Genomic DNA, 23,466 nt, shown 5'->3' on the forward strand with positions numbered 1-23,466 from the left:
AATGATAACATTGTTGTGTGTGGCACTGGTAAATGTGAAGTAAGCAGGACTGTTTTCTCCCATTTGTTAACTAATTGTGAGCATGATTTACACTAAGCTGAATACTTATTATGAATAATGACAAAGAGATGAGACAAATACATCTTGTCTCTTTGTCATTAAGCTAGGGGAGGCAACATGCTGTTGATTTCACTGGTCAGATAAATAAATAAATAAATAACCTTTCAGCATATTGTAATTCAAGTGATGTGAGAGGGAACCTGATCCCTGCACCTCTTCTAGGCTCTGTTTTCAAGTGTAAGCCTGTAATGGGAGAGTGCCTTTGACCAATCACAGGTCTCTGACCAATCATAGGACCAAGACAAAAAAAAAAGTGCCAAAAGTAAAATACAATGGTGCATTGTTTTGAGCAGAGGATTTTCACATAGGAGAGCAGGGTTTTAACCTTGTGTGAAGCCAGATGTCAGTTGTAACGTACTCTTACAGCATGTGTGGCCATGCTTTCTGTTTGTTCTGTGCTTTGAACAAAGAGGAAGAAGCTGCACGAGGAGGTCTGTCAAAATCTGCCAGAGCTTCTGATTGAATTTGAGAAGCTAATCTCACCCCGTTTTTAAAGTGTTTTTGACTATCTGACTGATTATGAAAAATCCCTGCACTCGTGCTGACATGCAAACCTGTTACTATAGTTACCAGCTGCATAAATATATAGAAAACTGTATATTACTTTTTCATGTTGCTTACGGATCACAATGAACAGATGATTTCAGCTGTAGTTTAGATTTACAAATTAACAACAGCAAAAGTTCAGGAGGCCAAAGCTTTGTTGGAAGCAAATATCACCATTCCAGTGCACCTCTATATTTCACGTGGAACTGGACCAAAACCCTCCTTTTTCAGGTGGTCTCAGGCTGGTTGATTGGTTTGCACCAGAGTTGAGTTGACAGCTCTCACACCAGCATAAATGGACAATTGCACCTGTTTTAACTGAATCAAACAAGGGTGTGAACGCGCCCCTAAAAATGCCTTGTACTGTATTGGCGCAACCCACTGCCTTAAACTATTTATTCTTTTTTTTTGCATTATGTCAGTGACAGACTGACCGATTGTTTCTCAATATATAAGAAAATCAAAACGTCAGTTTTCGTGACCATGGGTTAACACTGTGTGTGCTAATATCAAAATCACATTATGTTAATTGCTGCAGCGACTGATGCAGAGAGTACAGGGATCCCATTTTCCAAATGGCTTATGTCTTAAAGAATGGAAACTCCTAGAATATTAATGCATTTCCACTAAATTTTTCGCTTTTACCACTGGGAACTCATCCAGAGCTCATATGCCCGTGAGATGTCTGTCCGGCTTTAGCTAAGATGCATACAAACACACATGCCCACGTGTGCGCACACACAAAACAGACTGGAGATATGGAGAGGAAACTGATCAGCTGCGTGGAGCGGGGAGGGCATTCCAATGGGACTAATTAAAGGGATGGAACAGACTGCAGAAGTCATCGGAGACCACCGCTCTTTCACCAGCTATTTCTTTCTCAACTCGCTTTTACTTTCTCTTTTGCTCCTCTGTGTTCTGTTAAAAAAGCTACATCATCCAGGGTTATGAGATTTAATGCTACTTTCTCACCAGTATTCACACTAAAGATGTGATTAGAGGAGTTTAGGAATTCTAGCGCCTACACTGCTTGAACGGCTTGTTTACCAGCAGTGATCTCAAAATTCACAAACTTCCACATGGACTCACACACGGACTTTTGGTTTGTCAATATAGAAGAGCATCTGTTGCCTGCGAGTTTGTGCAGATGTGTGAGTCACCATCGTCTGCTGAGTTTGATACTTGTGAGAGTCAAGCTGTTTAGAAGCTATTGATCAGAACCCCTTGTTTCTGAGCAGTCAGACACACGTGTCCTCAAACACACACGCAACCACAGTGCTCCTTCCACTACTCGTTCTCTCGAACTCTCTCTCTTTCCCTGCCCCTTTCTGAATCCATTTCTGTATCACACACCCACTCATTCTGCGGCAGACAGACCAAACAACCAGCCATAATGAAGTGGCACTGCATCATCACAAATACTGCTGTGTATCTAAATGAGCTGGTGAGGAAGCAGGCAGCGCCTCTGCTTTCCTAATTATTTAGTACTAGCAGAATATAGGTGAGGACAGGAGAAAGGAGGTACAAGGAGAATGAAAAGATGGAAAAATATAGGAAGGCTAGAAGAGATATGAAAGATGAAGTAGATTATAATATATATATATATATATATATATATATATATATATATTCTCTTATATATAATTACCTATTCTATCTCTTCTCTCTATATTCTCTATCTCTCTTCTATCTCTCTATATCTCTCTCTATCTCTATATATCTCTCTTCTCTCTCTCTCTCTCTTCTCTATCTCTCCTCTCTCTTTCTCTCCTCTTCTCTCTTCTCGCTCTCTCTCTCTCTCTCTCTCTCTCTCTCTCTTCTCTCTCTTCTCTCTCTTATCTTCTATCTCTCTCTCTCTCTCTCCTCTCCTCTCTCTCCTCTCTCTCTCTCTCTCTCTCTCTCCTCTCTCTCTCTCTCCTCTCTCTCTCCCTCTCTCTCTCTCTATCTCCTCTCTCCGCTCTCTCTCTTTCTCTCTCTCTCTCTCTTCTCTCTCTCTCTTCCTCTCTCTTCTCTCTTACTTCTCTCTGCTCTTCTCTCTCTCTCTTCTCTCTCTCTCTCTCTCTCTCTTCTCTCTCCTCTCTCTCTCTCTATCTCTCTCTCTCTCTCTCTCTCTCTTCTCTCTTCTCTCTCTCGCCTTCTCTCTCCTCTCTTCTCTCTCTCTCTCTCTCTATCCCTCTCTCGCTCCCTTCTCTTCCTCTCTCTTCTCGCCTTCCTCTTTTTCCCTCTTTTCCTTCTCCTTGTATGTGTATGTGCATGTGCGTGTGATGCCCTCTAACCACAGAAAGCCTTGGCTCAGCCTGTCTGGCTTTTCAGCTTCTCCCAGCTCTAGAAATGCCTGGCTGCATAACCAGATGACTCACACACCAAGCTCAGAACTCAAGCCAGAGCTTAACACACACTTCCTCATGGCAAAACCAGTCACACACGTGCATGCGGATATATGCCTGAATATAGAATATCTGCACAAATAAAGACATCATCGTATGCCCAGATCGAACCAGGTGTGTGCATAATCTCATCTGCACTTAGTTAATCTGCCCAGACTCTCACACAAACCTGGAAAGCTTGGTTTGTTTAACTTACATCATCACAGATCTATTCAAAAGTATTTCAGTTTTCTTTCCATGCCATGCCTTTGCTCCTTTACTTGAAGAGTAAATCATTACCATCATTACTACCATTATCAGTCTCCTTCTACCTGACCATTTTTAGAGGGTTCTATTGTTTGCTTGTTTGTGAAGCCACTTAGCAGTGACCTGTGAATCATTAAAGTATTAAACAGGAAGCTAACTCAAGTGTTGTCTACCCATAACAGACAACTTAGCAAAGAACTAATTATAAATTATATGCTTAGCCACTTTGTTACTAGCACCTTGTTGCAAAAACACACAATTTGTTCACATTTTTCTGTTAAATCTATGAAAAATGTCAAAGATAGCACAGTTTGACAGTCATAAAATAGTATTTGTGTCCCAACAAAGTGATTCCCAAAAAATATTAGCTGAAAACTTGGCATATCTTGCCATAATGGGAAACGTGTCCTTAAAAAATGTGACAAAACTGGACAAGTGGAGGACAGAAGAAAAATTAGCAGGCCTAAAAGCTAGAAACAGGAAAAAATCCAGCAAAGACCTGACACAGGACCTGAGAGGTGTATGTGGCCCTTGTTGATCCATCTATTGCTTGCTGAAGCCTAATCAGAAATGGTCTCACTGGAAGTGTAGCTGTCAAGAAACCATTCTTAAGGAAGTAAAACAGGTAGAAAAGGTGGAGGTATTCCAAATAACACAAGAATTGGACTGAAAATCATTGGCAACGGGTCTTATGAAGTGATCAATCCAAATTTTAAATTTTTGCCTCAAATCATCATTAATATGTACAGAAGAGATCAGGAGGGAGGTACGACAGTCAGTGTCTATAGTCAGCTGTAACACAGTGTTGGGGATCTTGTCAAAGATCCCCAGATGGTATTGTATGAATCAACCATGCACTACCATCCAGAAAGCATTTGCACATCTGCAAGGCGTGATTGGCAGGAGCTTAATTTATCAGTGTGACAATGATCCCAAACACACTGCAAATGCAGGAAAAGTGTACCTGGATAGAAAAACACACAAGCTTGCACTTGCCTCTCCAGAGCCTGGACTTCAACATTCCTCAAGCTGTGTGGGATCATCTTGACAGAGAATGAAGTAATATTCAGCCAACATCCAAAGAAGAGCTCTGAATGTTCTTCTAGAACCCTGGAGAATTATTCCCGAAGATTGCTTAAAGAAATTACAAGAAAGCTGCTTTAGAGAGTTCAGGCTGTGCTGAAGAGTAAAGGTGGTCATACCAAATTTTGACTTTCAAGCTTGTTAGAACTATACAACCTCTGATTTTGCCTTGCATACTATATTTCCATGTATGTTTGCTCATGTTTCAGTATATTGCTGCAGCCATTTCCCATTTTCCTAGCAAATATAAAGAAACGAGGGGTGATTGAAGACATTTGCACAGTATTAATATGTGTAGAGTTTGGAATTTGGAGTTCAAGTGTGACCAAGAGCACTAGCAGTAGTATATAGTTGACAGAGTTGGAGTGTTTGAAGTAAAGCTATAGACATTTGAACAACATATGTAAAAGATTAAACCGAGTTCAGCTGCTTTACATTTACTTTACCAGCATCCTGCAGTTATTTATTCATACAAATGTGCAAACACATGTAGACACGTTTACTGACAAAGCAGTTTCCTTGGTAGAGAACGCACAGTTTGTTTGTCTGTTGTGCAACTTTTTGTGCTATACTTAGTGCCCAGAATATAAAGTGCTTTAATTATATGCATCCCTTGACTTCAATGTAAACACCTGCCAGCATTTGGACAGAGAGTAAGAAAAGAGATTCTTTGTACTTCAAGTGTTTACTCATCACTGTTGGCCTTTTCCACAATGTAACAGAATAGGCAAATAAAATCCATCATTGGATCAATATTGTTGACTAATAATCCTTTTTTTTTTTAAGTTTTTTTTATTAGATTTATTGCCTTTTTGGTGAGTTGTTGTGTGCTTTCTTGCATATACTTGCCAGACCTGAAGGTATAAAAGCTTTTTACTGCTTTAGTATGATTACAGTATTTTTACTTGTGTTTGTTGTTGGCTGTTTGGACATTGGCCCTGGCCATGTCTGTTATCTAATAGGTTTTGATCTCTTTACCCAACAACAAAAGTACATTCTGAGTCAACCCTGTGTGTTGGTGTGCATTATGCCTTTATCCTCCAGTCTTTTCTTTCTGAAATTTGTGACCTCTGATTTTCAACAGCAGCACCAGATTCAGCAGCATATGGGTGGATGTTGCCGAGGGAAGACAATTTTTTTTAACTTAGTAGCATATTTGAGCTGCTGTATTCACATTTTGAATCTCTGTGCCCCAAAGAGCAATGTGATGCCTCTATGAAAAACTAACTACTAGTGTGCCATGACAGAGAGTGCTGTCTTTAAGTGGGACGAAAGTGATAAAATCCATTGGCCAATATTGCCAAACCTGAAACATCTTGTTTCCACATTGTGCTAGGAAGGTCTGGCCACAAAAAAAGTGATTGGCACATACCTTTGCTTTGCTTGGAATAAACAGTAAAATTACATTTATAAGTATTAATTTATGTAACAAAGTAGAAGGACACTCAGAGTTTGATTGCCAGTTGTATATGTTTGATGCGGGTCCTACAGTCTGATCTATGGGTTATGCATGATTGCTTTCCCAACCACCCAACATTTCTTAATATTTTGCTTCTTGACAGCAAACCTTCCACTGAGACCATTTCTGATGAGGCTTCAGTGAACAGTAGATGGATCAACTGAAGGGCCAGATGCATCTCTCAGGTCCTGTCTCAGATCTTTGCTGAATAGTTTCCTGTTTCTTAAGGACATGTCTGTCAGGGACTGTTCATCTACTGCAGATAGTGTTTTAGGCCTGCCATTTCATCTTTTGTCCTCCTCTTGTCCAGTTTCCTCAGTTTTTTAAGGACACACTGCACACCATGCAGAGATATGCAAAGTTTTCAGCTAATAGTTCTTTGGGAATCACATTCGTGGGATTCGTGATTGGGGCTGTACCAGTGGCACCTAGCCACTGGTACAGATATGTAGATGACACCTGGGTCAAAATCAAAACCCAAGAAGTAGAAGCCTTCACTCGTCACATTAACTCAGTGGATAAATACATACGTTTTACCAGGGAGGACACCAGAGATAACAAGTTACCATTCCTGGACTGTGCGGTGCTTATCGAGGAAGATGGAAGCCTCAACATTGAAGTTTACCGGAAGCCCACACACACAGACCAGTATCTCCTCTTTGACTCCCACCACCCTCTGGAACACAAACTTGGGGTGATCAGGACCCTACAACACCGTGCAGAAAGTGTTCCCTCTAAGGCAGAAGGGAAGCATAAGGAACACACACACATTAAGAAAGCCCTCAAAACATGCGGTTACCCCAACTGGGCCTTCATCAAATCAGCTAAGATGCACAGGAATGAAGGCCAAACACAAACTACAGAGAATGGGAAGGACAAGAGGAACAACATTGTCATCCCATATGTGTCAGGCTTGTCAGAGAAACTCAGAAGAATTTTCTCCAAGCATGACATCTCAGTATACTTCAAACCAAGTCACACCCTAAGACAAAAACTGGTTCATCCCAAGGACAAACCCGCCAAACACAAGATCAGCGATGTAGTGTATGCTGTTCAGTGCAGTGAAGAGTGCTCGGACCTCTACATTGGTGAAACCAAACAGCCTCTTCACAAACGAATGGCAAAACATAGAAGAGCCACTTCGACAGGACAAGATTCAGCAGTACATCTGCATCTGAAAGAAAAAGGGCACTCTTTTGAGGATGCCAATGTCCACATTTTGGACAGGGAAAACAGATGGTTTGAAAGAGGAGTGAAAGAAGCCATCTATGTCCACTGTGAACAACCATCATTGAACAGAGGAGGTGGATTACGTCACCAACTTTCCCCCGCTTACAGTGCTGTCCTGAGCTCCCTTCCCAGACGTCTCAACCCCCATTCACACCTTTGTTCCAGTGACCTCAATAGGCCACAGGAAACAATGGAGCGGAGTCCTAAGTTGGTTTCAACTGAACCACTGATTAAATATGACCCACGCCCCCTTCACACCTGGGCACATGTGTTCAAGCACATGATCAATAGAGGGTCATAACCACCTCCAGGGGACTACGCCCACAGGGGTTTAAATACCTGGGTCTCTCCACCACTTGGTTGAGAACTGAAGAAGCCTTTCGGATGAGAGGTGAAACGTCTTCAAGAAACAAAAAGAAGTCCAGTCGCCTTTTTCAAGCTCCAGAGACTAGACATGGATCTAATTTCTTGGAAGCAAGACTGAACAAACCTTTTAAATGTGTGATTTAAAGCTGAGAAAGCTGAACTAAGTTTCTGGCAACAGGCTTTACTTTAGTAGATGGTAAAGACAGGTAAAGAGAACTCAGGGATTTTAAGAATAATATGTGTTTTACACTGCTGAAGGTACATCCCCATGCACACAGAAGAAGGTTGTCCTTAGGACTTTCTGCCAACAGAGACATGATTTTTCTACAACTTCTAAATGGTAATCATTTTAAACCAAAACACGACTCCAATCCTAACCAAGTAGAGTGTTGCCTAATGATCTACCAAACTACAGCTGAAAACTGGAGGAAAAAATCTAAGTATTGATATTAATAAAAAGCTAAGACTGAGTTTAAGTTTTAAACACGGTTTAACCAGCAGTCTCCTGAGTGATAGTCCTGTGTTTAAGATATCCAACAAGCACTGCATCCGCTTGATGTGGACTGCTGCTCTTTATACCACCTGACTTTGTAAAGTTTTCCTACCAAAAATCCCCACTACCCTAACGTGTTATCTTGTAACAGAAAAAAAAAAAGCTAAATGTTCTGGTGGCTTTGTGGAAAACACAACTAACCTTTGCGCAGCAGCCGATTCTTTATTCATTTCAAGGGCATGCATGAACATATATATCCAGTGTGTGGCACTGGATTAGGTCCAGACTTGCATTAATTAGAAAAGTGGTGCCCAATTAGGTACAAAGGGATGGAGCATCACTAAGTAGCAGTTCTGCAGTGAGAATCACTTTAATATTTTTGTGTATGTACAATATACTGTATACCAATAATACAGTCTTTCTTCTAAACATTTTTTTTTCTGTATTCATAATCATACTTGTATGTTCTTGCTTCCTTCTGACAGAATGCGGGAACGGGGTCATTGCATTTGTGGAGTAGGTGTGTGGAGTCTACTGCTATCCCTCTGCCTGGCCTCCCTTACACATGCACACAGGAGCCACACAGGTATGTAGCTGTATATCTATATGTCCACTTGTGTACTGTATATTCACCTGCCAGTCGGTCACTGTCTGTTTACAACATCCACAATATTGGCTGTATTGTAGATTATCTCTGCAGCCAATTTCTTTTCACATATTGTAAAGGTATAGTGAATAGACTGTGTGCTACCCAAGGGAACACTGAGGTCAGATTCACAATGAAATACGAGACCACCGAGGCAGATTGCCAGGAAGAACACACAAAACTTCTTTAATAAAAGGAAGGGGATACAAGTAATCCAACAAGAAAGGTCTTCTCAGTTCAGAGGCATTTGCGTGTTCGCAGTCCCATCAGGGTGGGGTGACTCTCAAAAATGCCTGAGGGTTACAGCACAGACAGTGAGCAGTGAGCATTTGTGGATTAGAAATCCCTGGTTGTGTGATATCCTTCCCGTGTGATTCAAGTGGCTGAGTCACTACCACGATTGAGCCCAAAGGCCTCGTACTACTTTTCAGTTCATTTCTCATGTGAAGATTGGATACTCGCCTCCCTGGTTCACAAAGATCACATGTGTGTGACACTGAAAATCCCATACCTCTAGGCAACAAAGATTTAACACGGAACACATTATAGCTGCTACCTGTGCGTGAATAAGAGCTTTTTATGTGCCCGAGGTCATGCCGTTCAGTTAGAAACACATACAGGCAAGAATGTGAATTAATTCTGTGTTGTTTTAAAACTTTTACTGTTAAGGTTTTTATTAGGGGTATTACAGAGGGGTTGACTTAGAAGTTTTATTGGCTGTAGATTTACACTGGGTTTCATTATAATGTAAGCTGAATTAATCATTTCTAATTCTCAAGCAACATCAACTGCAGGCCAACAAAGATAATCACACCTATGAAATGTCTTGAGACTGTTAGAGAAATAAAACACTGTAGGCAGCGCAAAGGAGTTCAAGCAGGCCACAAAGGCAAGTTCTGCTGCAGCCCCGGCAGATCAGCTGATCTCAACATTGGCTCATGGCTACATATTGAACTGATGAACATCCATAGGGTGTTCTATTTAATTTGCTTTAACCTCCACACATACGCTGCACATCTGCAAGCTGCTTTGAAGCCCACCTTCATCTCAGCACCTCATTTTAATACCATTTCTGGATTAATCAATGTCATATCTGTTGTTATCAATGCTTCTCCATTCTGTCCTGGAGTCTTGCTACTTTTCAGGGTGGGGATGTCCCAAAGCAAAGCCATTCTACCAAATTAAAATGACAGCAGATGGAAATAATGGTCTTTTTACTGACTGAAGGGAAATCTGTTGTGACATGTGGAGTCACTGGAGGATTTTTTTTTTTTTTTCGACAATTTGTGCATGACAAAATAAGCCAGGAATCCACCACCAAGTCAAGTTAAAATGCACATCTGTGCAAGATCATAAGTTTGAAAGGTTGGCACCTTTCTTAGAGAAAAAATAATTTGGCCAGCAAAATCTATTTCCGACTTGTGGAGCAGATTAGGATGTAACTAATATATTAAAAAAAGAAACTACCTAACCAAACTAAATAATAGAAAATGACAAAATTCCCTAAGGATAAAAGCAAGACGTGATATTAGTGGATTTTGTGTTTGGTTTGACTTCATATAATAGGCAATGATGGCTTGAAAATGTTACGCTGTGCCGTTGGCTTTCATGTTGTGATAAGTGGTGTGCACCAGCTGCCCTTCATCTGAACTGGTTGCCTTGTCATTTTTGTGCTGTGTATCTAACGTGAGTGATGCTAAGGACATTTATTTTTGCAGTCTACAGTCATGCCCGAAATTGTTGGTACCCCTGAAAAATTTCCAGAAAATGAAGTATTTCTCTCAGAAAATAATTGCAATCACACGTTTTGTTATGCACATGTTAATTTCCTTTGTGTGTATTGGAAAAAAAAAAAAAGAGGAAAAAAAAAAAAAAAAAGCCAAAATCCATATAATTTCATGCTAAACTCCAAAAATGGACCGGACAAAATTACTGGCACCCTCAACTTAACATTTGATTGCACATCCTTTGGAAAAAAAAAATAACTGAAATCAGCCGCTTCCTATAACCATCAACAAGCTTCTTACATCTCTCAACTGGAATTTTGGACCTCTCTTCTTTTGCAAACTGCTCCAGGTCTCTTATATATTTGAAAGGTGCCTTCTCTCAACAGCAATTTTAAGATCTCTCTCTATAGGTGTTCACTGGGATTTAGATCTGGATTCATTGCTGGCCACGTCAGAACTCTCCAGCACTTGTTTTCAACCATTTCGTTGTGCTATTTGGGGTCATTGTCCTGCTGGAAGACCCATGACCTTGGACGCAAACCCAGCTTTCTGACACTGGGCCTTACATTGCGACCCAAATCCTTTGGTAATCTTCAGATTCATGATGCTTTGCACACAGCCAAGGAATCCAGTGCCAGAGGCAGCAAAACAACCTCAAAACATCTTTGAACCTCCACCGTATTTGTCAGTAGGTACTGTGTTCTTTTCTTTGTAGGCCTCGTTCTGTTTTTGGTAAACAGTAGAATGACGTCTTTTACCAAAAATCTCTATCTTGATCTCATCTGTCCACAGACATTGACCCAGAAGGATTTTGGCTTACTCATGTACATTCTGGAAAACTGCAGTCCAGCTTTTTATGTCTCTGTGTGGAGCAGTGGGGTCCTTCTGGGTCTCCTGCCATAGCGTTTCCTTTAATTCAAATGACGACGGATAGTTTGCACTGACACTGATGCACCCTGAGCCTGCAGGACAGCTTGAATTTCTTTAGAACTTGATTGGGGCTGTTTATCCACCATCCGGACTATCCTGCATTGCAACCTTTCATCAATTTTTCTCTTCCGTCCATGTCCAGGGAGATTAGCTACAGTGGCATGGGCTGTAAATTTCTTGATTATGTTGCGCACCGTGGACAAAGGAGAGAGAGATAGTGTTTATTTGTCACATGCACAGTTATACACAGTACAATGCACAGTGAAATGTATTTTGTACCTGCAACCATATATACACACACATATAAATAAGAAGAATAAAAAAAAAAAAAAAAAAAAAAAAAAAAAAAAGTAATTCACACTATACACTATACTCTATACTATACACTATACACACTTTTATAAATTATAATATTTACATTGTGCAATAATGGTCCAGTTAGGGCTCAGAGTTGAGCAGACGGATGGCTTGTGGGTAAAACTCTTCTTCAACCTTTCAGTCTTAGCCCTCAGGCAGCGGTAACGCCGGCCTGATGGGAGCAGGGAGAAGAGAGAGTGTCCGGGGTCGCTGGGCTGTTTTAGGATCTTCATGGCCCTCAGCCTGCACTGCTTGGTGTAAATGTCCTGCAGGTTGGGGAGGGTGGTTCTGATGGTCCGTTCAGCTGAACGAACCACCCTTTTTAGGGCCATGAAGTCCTGCTTGGTGCAGTTTCCCATCCAGGTGGTGATGCTCCCACGCATGATGCTCTCGATGGTGCAGGTGTAAAAGTTCCTGAGCACCTTGAGTGGGAGCTTGAAGTCTCTCAGCCGCCTGAGGAGGTAGAGACGCTGTCTGGCCTTCTTCACAGTGATGTTTATGTGATGAGTCCCGGACAGGTCCTGTGAGATGGTCCCTCCCAGGTATTTGAAAGTGTCCACTCTTTCCACCTCAGCACCACTGATGACAAGTGGATGGCAGTCCCTCTGCTGCTTCCTGCTGAAGTCCACGATCAGTTCCTTCGTTTGCTGACGTTGAGCAGGAGGTGGTTCTCCTGGCACCAGTTCTCCAGGCGGGAGACCTCTCTCCTGTAGGCTGTCTCCCTCATTGTGAGAGATTAGTCCCACAACAGCAGTGTCCTCAGCAAACTTGATGATGACGTTGGACTCTGACGTGGCCTCGCAGTCATGGGTGTACAGTGAGTACAGCAGAGGGCTGAGCACACAGCCTTGGGGGGATCCAGTGTTGAGGGTGAGGGAGGATGAGGTGAGGTGACCCACTCGTACCACCTGTGGTCTGCTGGTCAGGAAGCTGTGAACCCACCTGCACAGGGATGGGCCCAGGGCCCAGGTCCAGCAGCTTAGAGACCAGCTGGAGGGAACTATGGTGTTGAATGCGGAGCGGTAATCTACAAACAGCACTCTCACATAGTTCCCCTTACCAGTGTCTATGTGTGAAAGGGGTCTTGTGGAGGAGGAAGGATATGGCATCATCTGTGGATCTGTCTGGCCGGGTATGCAAACTGTAGTGGGTCGAGGGTGGTGGGCAGTGAGGAGGTGATGAATGTCTTGATGAGTTCTCCTCTCAAAACACTTCATCACCACAGAGGTGAGTGCTATGGGCCTGAAGTCATTGGGGCTGCTGGGGTGTGGTTTCTTTGGGACAGGGACTATGATGGACTTTTAAAGCAGGTGGGAATCACACACAGTTTCAGTGAGAGGTTGAATATCAGTGTAAACAACAGGTGCCAGCTGGTCAGCGCAGGTCTTAAGGACACGTCCACTAATACCGTCTGGTCCAGCCGCTTTCCTGTGTTTACAACGTCTAAAACGCCCTCCTCACGTCGCGCTCCGACACAGTGAGTGTCCTCCGCCCCTCCGGCCGAACATCAAGATCTCTGAAGATGGACTTGTAACCTTGAGATTGATATTTTTCCACAATTTTGGTCTCAAGTCCTCTGACAGTTCTCCTCTTTCTGTTCTCCATGTTTAGTGTGGCACACAGACACACAATGCAAAGATTGAGTCACTTCTGTCCTTTTTATCTGGTTTCAGTTGTGATTTTATATTGCCCGCACCTGTTACTTGCCACAGGTGAGTTTAAACAAGCATCAAATACTTGAAACAAGTTTTTTACCCACAGTTTTGAAAAGGTGCCAACAATTTTTGGAGTTTAGCATGAAATTATATGGATTTAGGCTTTTTTCCCCTCTTTTTGTGTTTTTTTCCAGTACACTCAAAGGAAATGAACATGTGCATAACAAAACATGTGTGATTGCAATAATTTTCTGGAGAAATACTTCTTTCTGGAAATCTTCAGGGGTGCCAACATTTTTGGCCATGACTGTATGTATTGTATATTTTAACATCTGCCTCCGTACAGATGCTCCATTAGGGGATGAATGAAAGGGAGAATGATTGATGGACTTAATATTTTCTTTAACCCAGCATCTTAGCCAGATGTGCAGCCCTCCTTTGGTCTTTTGTGTAGAAACTGAAAATTTCTCATAATGTTATCACTCCTTGGAGACAAGAAGGTTTTTGTGACGTAATTGTGTGGACTCTATGTCCGTGTGTGTGTGTGTGTGTGTGTGTGTGTGTGTGTGTGTGTGTGTGTGTGTGTGTGTGTGTGTGTGTGTGTGGGTGTGAATGTGTATGTGTGTCCTTACTGAATGTGAGTACCTAAAACCATGGCTTTGTGTGTGTGTGTGTTTTGTGTCTGTTTGTGTGTGAGATTGACTCTCCTGTTCTCTGGCTGCCAGGCATCATCTCCTCTCAAAGAGGACATTCTTGACAAGGCAAGGGCAAAAATTTTCATAAATGGAAGATGGTGAAAAGACATTGAGCAGGGATGGAGACACACTATTACTGTGGTGCTTCACCAGGTTTTAGTGAAGTGCTGAGGTGTGCAGAAAGCCTCGAGATCACTGAAAACAGTGGGTAAGGGAAATAAATAGAAAAGTCACAGGATGAGGAAAAGTTTAGCAGTTGCACTTTTGTGTTTCCTTTTATCACATTTTTCTCTGAACGGTGGCAGTACAGGTGGTGTTTGTATGCCTGTGTGCATTGTGAGCATTCTTCTGTTAATGGGTGATTGATTGTAAAGTAGGCTTGTATCAGGGAGTTACAGCATTATCCAGTTGCAGGTTGTCTGAGTGAGGAAAAACAGACGAGTAATCAGATAATTACTGAATACAATCCTTTAGGTCACTTCAAGGTTGTCCCTCTCACTAATTCAAACACACCCACTGTCTCTTTCACTGTTGCATTCACTGAGGTATACACACACACACACACACACACACACACACACACGCACACACACACACACACACAGGCATGTAAAAAAAAAATTGATTACAATGTTGGGAGCCACTAAAGTTATTCAGTTCCACTTTCATTAGTACCACAGTGAGTGTGGCTGTGGTCACTGCCATTACAGCTCCCTCTCCTCTCTTCATACAGTCAACTCGAATCAATTTGTGGCTGCTGGTTTTAATTTCTCAAGCAATGATTTATTTATATAAATCTTTACATATAGTGCATATACATTTATTTATCCATACTCCCACCAATAATGCATACTGTGTATGCTGTGTATAAATTGGCAAAATTACCGGCTACAAATGTATATATTTATTTTGTGAATTTGAATCACTCTAACATCAACACATCAGCGTATCCATCAATTCACAAAGACACACTGAAAAACATGACTGCATTACATTTGGCTAAAGATATGTGTCCAGTAAACACATTGAGTAATGAAGGCTTCAGGAAAGTGGATAGGACACTGGACAGAAAAGTATGTATCCCCTTGTGCAGTTATGTTTCCTCACAGAGGAAAACAAGAGGGATCTCACAGCTGTTGAGTACTGTGCTATGAGCTTTATTCACATCCGTCATGTAGATTCAACAAATGGAGTGAAAGAGCAGTGATTAATATTGTGTTAAGTTTGGTGCATTTTTTAAACAATATTTTTCTCTGAATTTAGGTAAATAAGGGGAAGCAATTTTATTTTGATGTTATTTTGATTTGTACAGATGTGAAGATGTGAAAGCAGTGTTCTGTTTACACAACAGCGCGATAAACATTTTTTGTCAGTAAAATTAGTGAATAATCAAATCAAATATTCTTGATCTCACTAATGATCAAAATAACCATGATAATCATTTTAGCCATCATCGTGCAACAAATAGTGATTAAGACAATAAAATCATCAGGAAACTGTTTACTGAGGTCATAGACTGAGTGAGCAGTAGGGTTGAAAAGGTGGGCCCCTACAGGCCATGTGAAAAAAATACAAGTTTAAGGAACTTGGAGCCTGTGCAGCATGCGATCAGGGGTTCTCCTGTTGCAATAGGTGAATCTGATTCAAGTTAACAGTGAGTGGATTCTATCTTACCTAACACCAGCCAGCCATGATGGCAATACATTAAATGTCACTTGGCTTGATTTTACTTCACCCAGTATTAACACATTTGTGTGAATATGTGTGTATGCACATTCTTGACATGGTTTCACAAGACGTGTGCAGGCAAGACAGTAGCGGCAACCTCAGGAAAAAAGCTGATGCGACTGAGAAGTGGTAAAAGAAGTCTCAGGATAAGTGTTTGTCTGTATGAGAGTCTAGTTTCTGTTCATTTTGTGTCTCTCAAGACAGAATAGCAAAATAGAAAATGATGCATCTCCTTTGCTATTAGTGCCTCTACATCTATTAAAGCACCAATTCTTCTGTCTTTTTCTTTTATTCTCATACTTTATTATACCGAAATGTGTAATAGCTAGACCTCAGACCTCTTGCACTTAGTAGACTATGGATCGTATGCAATGAAGAGATCTTATTTGCAGTCTAGGCCTTGGTTAAATGTCTCAGTGGTTTTGCCAATAGTCTTGAAGAAACAGCTTGGCTTGGACTTTGAAGTAAAGCGGAACAGCGATTATGCTGATCACTTCACCACACACTGTCGACTCATTGATTCTCAGTCTATAGGCTGCAATCTCTATACATCGTCACTCATTAGAGGCTACTAAGAACTTAAGTTACTCCGAAAGGCATTGTGACTGCCAAGACGGGGGAATACAGATGTAAGGAGAAAGAAGGCAAAGTCGCATGTGCTAAACTACTCTCACACAAGCTCAGAGGGACATGTGCATTCAGTCAAGCACGCAGACAAGCCTGCAGTAAATTCACATGGAAGGACCACAAAAACCACTATGCACACACATCTACATGATGCATGGTCAAAGAGGCTCTCTAATGTGATGTGCAGAGACAGGCTGTCTGCCCTCCTTAGTGGCTGCTCCACAGTAAAGCTGCACTCCATGCTGGTCTACACAACAGTTCCATATGGCTTGTGAAAAATTCAAGTGGAATATTACAAATGTGTAATTTTTCATGCCTACAAACATCCCAGTACTTCCTTCCCTTTTAATTCACAGGTCAGTTCAATTCAATTCAATTTTATTTATATAGTGCCAAATCACAATAAACAGTCACCACAAGGCTCACTATTGGTAGCATGAAGCCATACCTGGTCCCTACAGAGGTTGCACAGGTAGTCCAACTCCTCCAGGATGGCACATCAATAACTGCCATATCTAGTTCAAATGAGTTCAGTTTTATTTATATACTGCCAAATCACAACAAAGAGTTGCCTCAAGGCACTTATATTGTAAGGTAAAGACCCTACAATAATTACAGAGAAAACCAAACAGTCAAAACGACCCCCTGTGAGCAAGCACTTGGTGACAGTGGGAAGGAAAAAACTCCCTTTTAACAGTAAGAAACCTCACAGCAGAACCAGGCTCCGGGCGGGGCAGTCATCTGCCACGACCGGTTGGGGCTGAGGGGAGAGAGACAGGACAAAAGAGTTCATGCATGAGAGAGAAAGAGACCAAATGATTGAAATCAGTAGTTGCTGACAATTAGGTAATCAAAATATTTATTGTCAATCAGTTCCTTGCCATACTTTTATTGTGACATTATCTTTATAAGGGTTGATGAAGAATATTTGTTTCTTTTAAAATGTTCTGCTTCCTAAAAGTTTTTGCTAGTTCATGGCTCTTGGCATACAAATGAAACACAGGTTCATTTTGCTGTGTATGGCTGAGGCTCATGTTAGTACGGCGGCACAGTGGTGCAGTGGTTAGCAATGTTGCCTCTTGTAATCTTAACTTGTGATCCAATGCACTTTGAGGAGTCAGTAAGACTAGAAAGTGCTAAATAAATGTGAGTGTGATACTTTGCACATTGTTTCATCTCAGATATGAAAAATAACCTCAGCACATTCTAAACCGCTTTGTAATTCAGTAAATATATGCAAATGTAACAGAATTTTCCCTTTTCTAAGTAAAAACTTTACTGAAATTGAGGGGTGTGGATGCAGGACAGTTAAAGATTATCATTCAACACACATGAAGACATTCATAAAAATGAGACCAGAAATTTCCTTCACTGACTGTCACAAACCTCTACATTATAAAAGCAGCAACAATGTCAAGAATTTACAGCAATGAAGTAAAATGGTAATTGTAGCATTAGTAAATGAACAAAGTGGAATAGGGTGTATGGGGAACTGTTTTGAGAAATCACACTGCAAGGAACTTGTTTTCATCATTCAGAAGTGTGTGTGACTCTGGCAGGATGGAGTCTCTTGTGGAGCACATTTTGTCAAGAGCGACCACCTACAGTCCGTCTGTACAGCATTGTTCAGCACCATCCACACCTCCTTCACCTGTTAAATGAATGTCATTGCTGATTGCTTTTTAGAGGGGGAGATATTTTTGAAACTAGGGTTGCGCATGTGTGCAGTTTTATATAGTTATACTGCCAACATCTGACTGATGATGGACATCTAGTCATTTGTGGTGGCGAGTGGCAGACACGGAGAAAATCACTTTAATTACCCATTTTTAAATATCACCATCTCACAATTAGCTGCTGACATTAACGTCACTCAGTGCAGCAATCATAAAATAATTATTTTATGTGCAGGATGCTGCATAGCAATGAATACTGTTTGTTAAAGTTATGATTTCACACAATTATTAAATTTCAGCTACATTATATTTTGTTATTCCGGTTTCCACTGAAGACTGACTTTGTCCTGTTGTCTTACAGCAAGAGAGATCCATGTTATTTATGATCTGTACATTTGGTCATCATTATAGGTTTAACATAAGCTCTGGCTCTCTTGTTTTCTCCCTCACTCTATATCAGTGGTTGTAGTTGACAAATTCCAAGTAACTAAATTTGCATATACTCTCCTTCACCAATGACTGTGTCCTTGGTAATGCACGTAATGTTTTAAGCACAGCGTCATTAACGTTCCCGGAGTGTATTTGATAACTGGCTGCAGGCGCTTTAGCCTTTTGTAGCTTGTCACAGGATCATCTTATGTGCTTATTCATACTCAAACAAGATTCCATTGCATATTCACGAGAAATGCCTTTCTAATGTCTGTCAGGCAGGCTGCCTGTTTGCTGAAATATTGAACAAGAAGATCACAAAGCAATCAAAATGCTTTTTCTACCAGGGGAAAGTGTTTTCTTTCTTTCTTGCTTTCTTTTTTTACCAAGTGCAACAAATGAATATCTATGAAAGTAGAAAGGTGATGCCAGACAGCAAGATGAACTCTGCTAAGAGGCAGTATGATTCATGGCCTCTGCCTAAAGAACCAGAGTAACAGATAAACAAAAATGGATTGTGAGTGTGTGATTGGGTTACTAAGGAGTAGCAAGATGCTCCTTATAGTATATCTATGTATATACTCTGTCTGGCAACTTAAACCTTTTCAGATGCTTGTTAAAGCAAGTATCTAATCAGCCTATGATGCAGAGGAAACTGAATGCATTTAGGCACGTAGACACGGTTAAGAAGAGCTGCTGAGGTTCAAATGAAGAATCAGAATGGGGATAAAAAGTAGTTTAAGTAACTTTGGATGTGGCGCAGGTTTTGGTGCCAGGCATGCTGGATTTTGGAAAATGCTAATCTGTGTACAACCGTCTCAATCTAGCTGGCTTATAGAGAATAGTAAAAAAAAAACAAAGTGGCGTGATCAGATGTCTGATAACTGCTTGTCACAGCCAATTACGCAGAAACACACATCCAAACTCACAGTCGTAAAGCAGATTGGCCACAGCAGTGGAAGACTGCACAGTGTGCCTTGTATAAAAAGTTCAGTCTTGTGGTGATGGAAGTATTTATTTATTTGTTCTGGCACACTTTGAGCCCCTTAAACCCTTGAGCATCATTTAAATAGTCTGAGTGTTTTTGCTTTGCCTTTATGACTACAGTGTTTTTGTTTTTTGGGTTGTGTTTTTTGCCAAGTCACAAAGTGCACATCATCTCCAACTATTTTCTGAACATGACAATAAAGTCACTGTACAAAAAGTACAAATCCGTCCAAATCAGTTTTGAATGTGGTGGAATGGCAGAATCACCTCATAAAAAACAGCTTCCTACAAATCTGCAAAAAGTGTGTGATGTTTATTGTGGACCAAATCCTCTGAGCAATGTTTCTAGTGGATTGTTGAATTTATGCCAGAAAGAGTTACGGCACTTCTGAAGGTAAAATCGAGTCCAACCTGGTGCTAGCAGGATGGCTGTTGCATGTGCATATTCTGCATTCCCCATTTACTGGGACAGTGATTTACTTTGTGAAATTACTTCATAAGATCAAAAAGAATGTCATTATTTTAGCAGGGATTTCATTGGTTCAAGTTTTGTGCTGATAATTGGTGCTGCATTAAAATTCAAGTATACTGTTCTTCAACTTGAGGGAAGCAAAATATAAACAATAGGGTGACCTATGTGATCCACATAGGTCAGCTTGAATGCCTGTATGAAAATCATTAGAAATTACTGCTAGTTGTTCAAATAGCTGATGAAATGGTTTAATTAGGAACTGACTCACACTGCCAGTTCATGCTACTACCGTGGCTATAAATGTACTGTTATTAGATTAAATGCTCCTGCAAACACACGACACATACTGTGCTCTATTGTAACCCACATATTCCCTCCTACATCATAGTTTCATCTTTTTAGAACAAAGACTTCTGAAACAGTGCCACACTGTGAAACCCTGCAACAGTGACAAACAGGCATTATTTTGTTTTTATTTAAAATCTGAGAATGATCCTGAGAAAGTGTAGTGGAAGGAAAACTTAATAAAGTTTGGGTTAAAGTCATACAGTTCTAGCCAGGACTGGTGCGCCTCTGATTAGATTTTCAGATGTTTGTTGGTGTCTGTCTGTTCCATTTTTGGATTTTAACCCTTAAATGCTGAAGTATACTTTTGATGGCTGTCGCGTGTTCGTATTCTGCATTTTCCATTAATTGGGACAGGGATTTGTGAAATGACCTTACAAGATTGGACGAATGTCTTTTTGTTTTGTTTTTTTTGCGTGTTTGATTTTGTGGAGTTTTTATGCTGGATGCCCTTCCTGACGCAACCCCAAAGGGAGGCTCTGAGCCCCTTCTTGTTTGCAACGGTGATGGACAGGTTGACAGATGAGGTCAGACAGGAGACTTCATGGACTATGATGTTTGCAGGTGACATTGTGAACAGAACCTGCAGAGGTGGAGGTATGCTCTGGAGAGAAGAGGAATGAATGACAGAAATAAATGTGAGGCAAGTAGAAAGGTGAGCATGCAAGGACTAGAGATAGTGAAGCTTTAAATACCTAGGGTCAATCATGCAAAGCAATGGACAGTGCATAAGAGAGGTGAACAAGAGAGTGCAGGCAGGGTGGAGTGGTCGGGTGTAGCAGCAAGAGTGAAGGGTTAGGTTTACACAATAGTAGCAAGATCTTCTATAATTTATGGTTTGGAGACAGTGGCACTAACAAAAAGGCAAAGTTAGAGAGGCAAAGGTGAGATTGTTTGGACATTATCAGAGGAGGGATAGTGGATATATTGGACAAAGCATGCTGAATATGGAGCTGCCAAACAGGAGGAAAAGAGGAAGACCTCAGAGAAGAGTCGTGGATGTAGTGAATCATAAAGTTTAGGTTAAAATCATACAGTTCTAGGCAGGAACTGTATGACTTTCTTCTGTCACACCAACCTTTCTTCTGTCTGGTTGGTGTGACAGCAGAGGATGCTAGGGATATGGTGAGATGGAGGCATATGATGCTCTGTGGTGACCTCTAAGGGGACCAACTGGAAGAGGAAGATCATGTGGGAGACACATGTCCAAGTCCCAAGGCTTGCAAGGTTTCCCACCGCTGCTTTGACTGCACACTAGCTTGTAATAAGGTGTTTTTTCTTTTTAATGTTTTGTGATGTCAGTGTTAATGTTGAATTAATATGGACAATTATAGATGACAGGATTTTTTTTTAATGACATAACAGTGAGGACAGTGTTTAACTGTTGCGCATGATTTTATATATATATATATATATATATATATATATATATATATATATATATATATATATATATATATATTTTTTTTTTTTTTTTTTTTTTTTAAGGCCTCAAGTAAAGCAGGGCAATGATATTGTGTGCTAGTAGATGTTCTTTTTCTTCAAAAACAAGTGTTGTAAAACCCCCTGCTGTCCAAGACATTAATTAATAATTTTATTAATGTAACAATTATTTAATAAAAGTGTATAAATTAATGATTATCATTATAATTTATACACTCTAAATAGATCTGTAGCTCAATCATCAATAATGTGAGGGAATTCCTGGTCTGATTCTAAAGTGACCTGAACCATACTGTGAAGGCACGAAATACGAACATTATCAAAGGGTTAAATGAATTTATAATTGCCAAAACTCAAGTAACCCTGATTCTCATCTGCCACACCACTCAGTTCTCTGGGCTCCTTCATGGTGACAGAAGAGGAAAGAAACCAAAAATGAAAATTCAGTCTAGACTGTCACACTGCACTGAAACCAAATACGTATATGTAAATTTGGTAAACAAAATAGAAGAAATATATATTTATTTTTTATTTAGTTTTTCCCTTCCCCCTCTGGCTTCCCCTCAGTTCCCTTCCAAGGTATCGGTAGGGGAAACACTGGTATGTGTCTGTGCTGTGGTCACTGTCTGATTGTGTGTTTGGACTAACTGGTGTTAAATAGGAAGTTTCCTTTCCCTCCACCGAGAGATTTCCTCATTGGGGTCCTCTCAAAGCATTTATTAATGGAAATTGTTACCTTTTAGCTCACTAGCTAACCCTGTATAGACCCAGCCTGGTACAGTTTGCTTTCTTAAGTAAAAACAAAAAGGGTCTATTGACTCTTTACTTTTGTTTTAGCCACTGTATGGAACTAGGATAGTTAGCTGCTGTATTTATTTGAGGGAAACCAGTTTCCCTTTGCAAAAGAGACCCGAGGACTTATTACATATGCGCACAGAACAACATAAATATGAATTAACAGTTTGGCAGGAGAACTACACACAAGGAAATACTATAAAAAAGCAAGGAGTAGCTTTGATCGCAATTTTTAGAAATGACTTCACTTTCCATTATGTCCTTGTGTCTTTGGTTTTCAAGTCTCCCTCTCTCTCTCCAATTTTGTTCCGCTGCTGCTTCTTTCCTCTCTTTTGCCCTCTGTTTCATATTCTCTCTTTCCTCCTCTTCCCAACTTTTACTTTATTTCACAGCTATTAAACCAGGAAATTTCAATCAGGTAGCACAGCGTGAATTTTTGCCGGGGCAGGAGAGAAAGACTGAACTTTTATTTAATACAGCCGTTCTTTCTTTTCTACTCTCCACCTCCATCTCGTCTCTCTTTTCTTCCGCAGCTGAACTCAACCTTGGCTCTTTATAGTTTATGATTCAATTTCCAATTTGTCCTCCAGAGGTATTTGCCTGGTGGGTGGCACAGCGCTTTTGTTCTTATGTGTTTGTACAATGCTTGCCTTTGGTATTCATAGGAACACCATCTTACAGACACATGCATTTGAATTTCCAATTCTTCGTCTGCGGTTCTTGTGGCTCTATTTTACATGAGTCACATTGAGATAGGAATCACCCTTTTAACTAAGATCCTGGCAGGAAAGGGGAGTTCGGCTGAAATATGAATAACCAATATATACAATTTCCTTTTATTAGAGTCAAGGATGACCAGAGGAGCTTACTTTGAGGCTTGAATGTTCTTGAGTCGTGACACCCAGCAGACAGAAAAATTTATATCATAGAGTATCCTAAATCCTATCCTATCCTACCCTACCAAGGAATTCAAGTACATTTCCAGGTGTGAGGTGTAAATAATAAAGATGATGAAAGGGAACAT

General features: G+C 40.7%; 1 protein-coding gene across 1 annotated transcript in view; it reads left to right on the forward strand.

Annotated features, from left to right (window-relative positions):
• The window catches only part of LOC115783097 (chemokine-like protein TAFA-2), a 91,345-nt gene that overhangs the window by 39,242 nt on the left and 28,637 nt on the right, over positions 1-23,466 (forward strand). Inside the window, exon 2 of the mRNA XM_030733747.1 lies at positions 8,416-8,516. Within this exon, the coding sequence (XP_030589607.1) occupies positions 8,417-8,516 (100 nt within the window). The 5' untranslated portion in view covers position 8,416. The remainder of the gene's footprint in view (positions 1-8,415; positions 8,517-23,466) is intronic.

The sequence above is a fragment of the Archocentrus centrarchus genome, chromosome 7 (genome assembly GCF_007364275.1).
Source record: "Archocentrus centrarchus isolate MPI-CPG fArcCen1 chromosome 7, fArcCen1, whole genome shotgun sequence".
Classification (NCBI taxonomy): domain Eukaryota; kingdom Metazoa; phylum Chordata; class Actinopteri; order Cichliformes; family Cichlidae; genus Archocentrus; species Archocentrus centrarchus.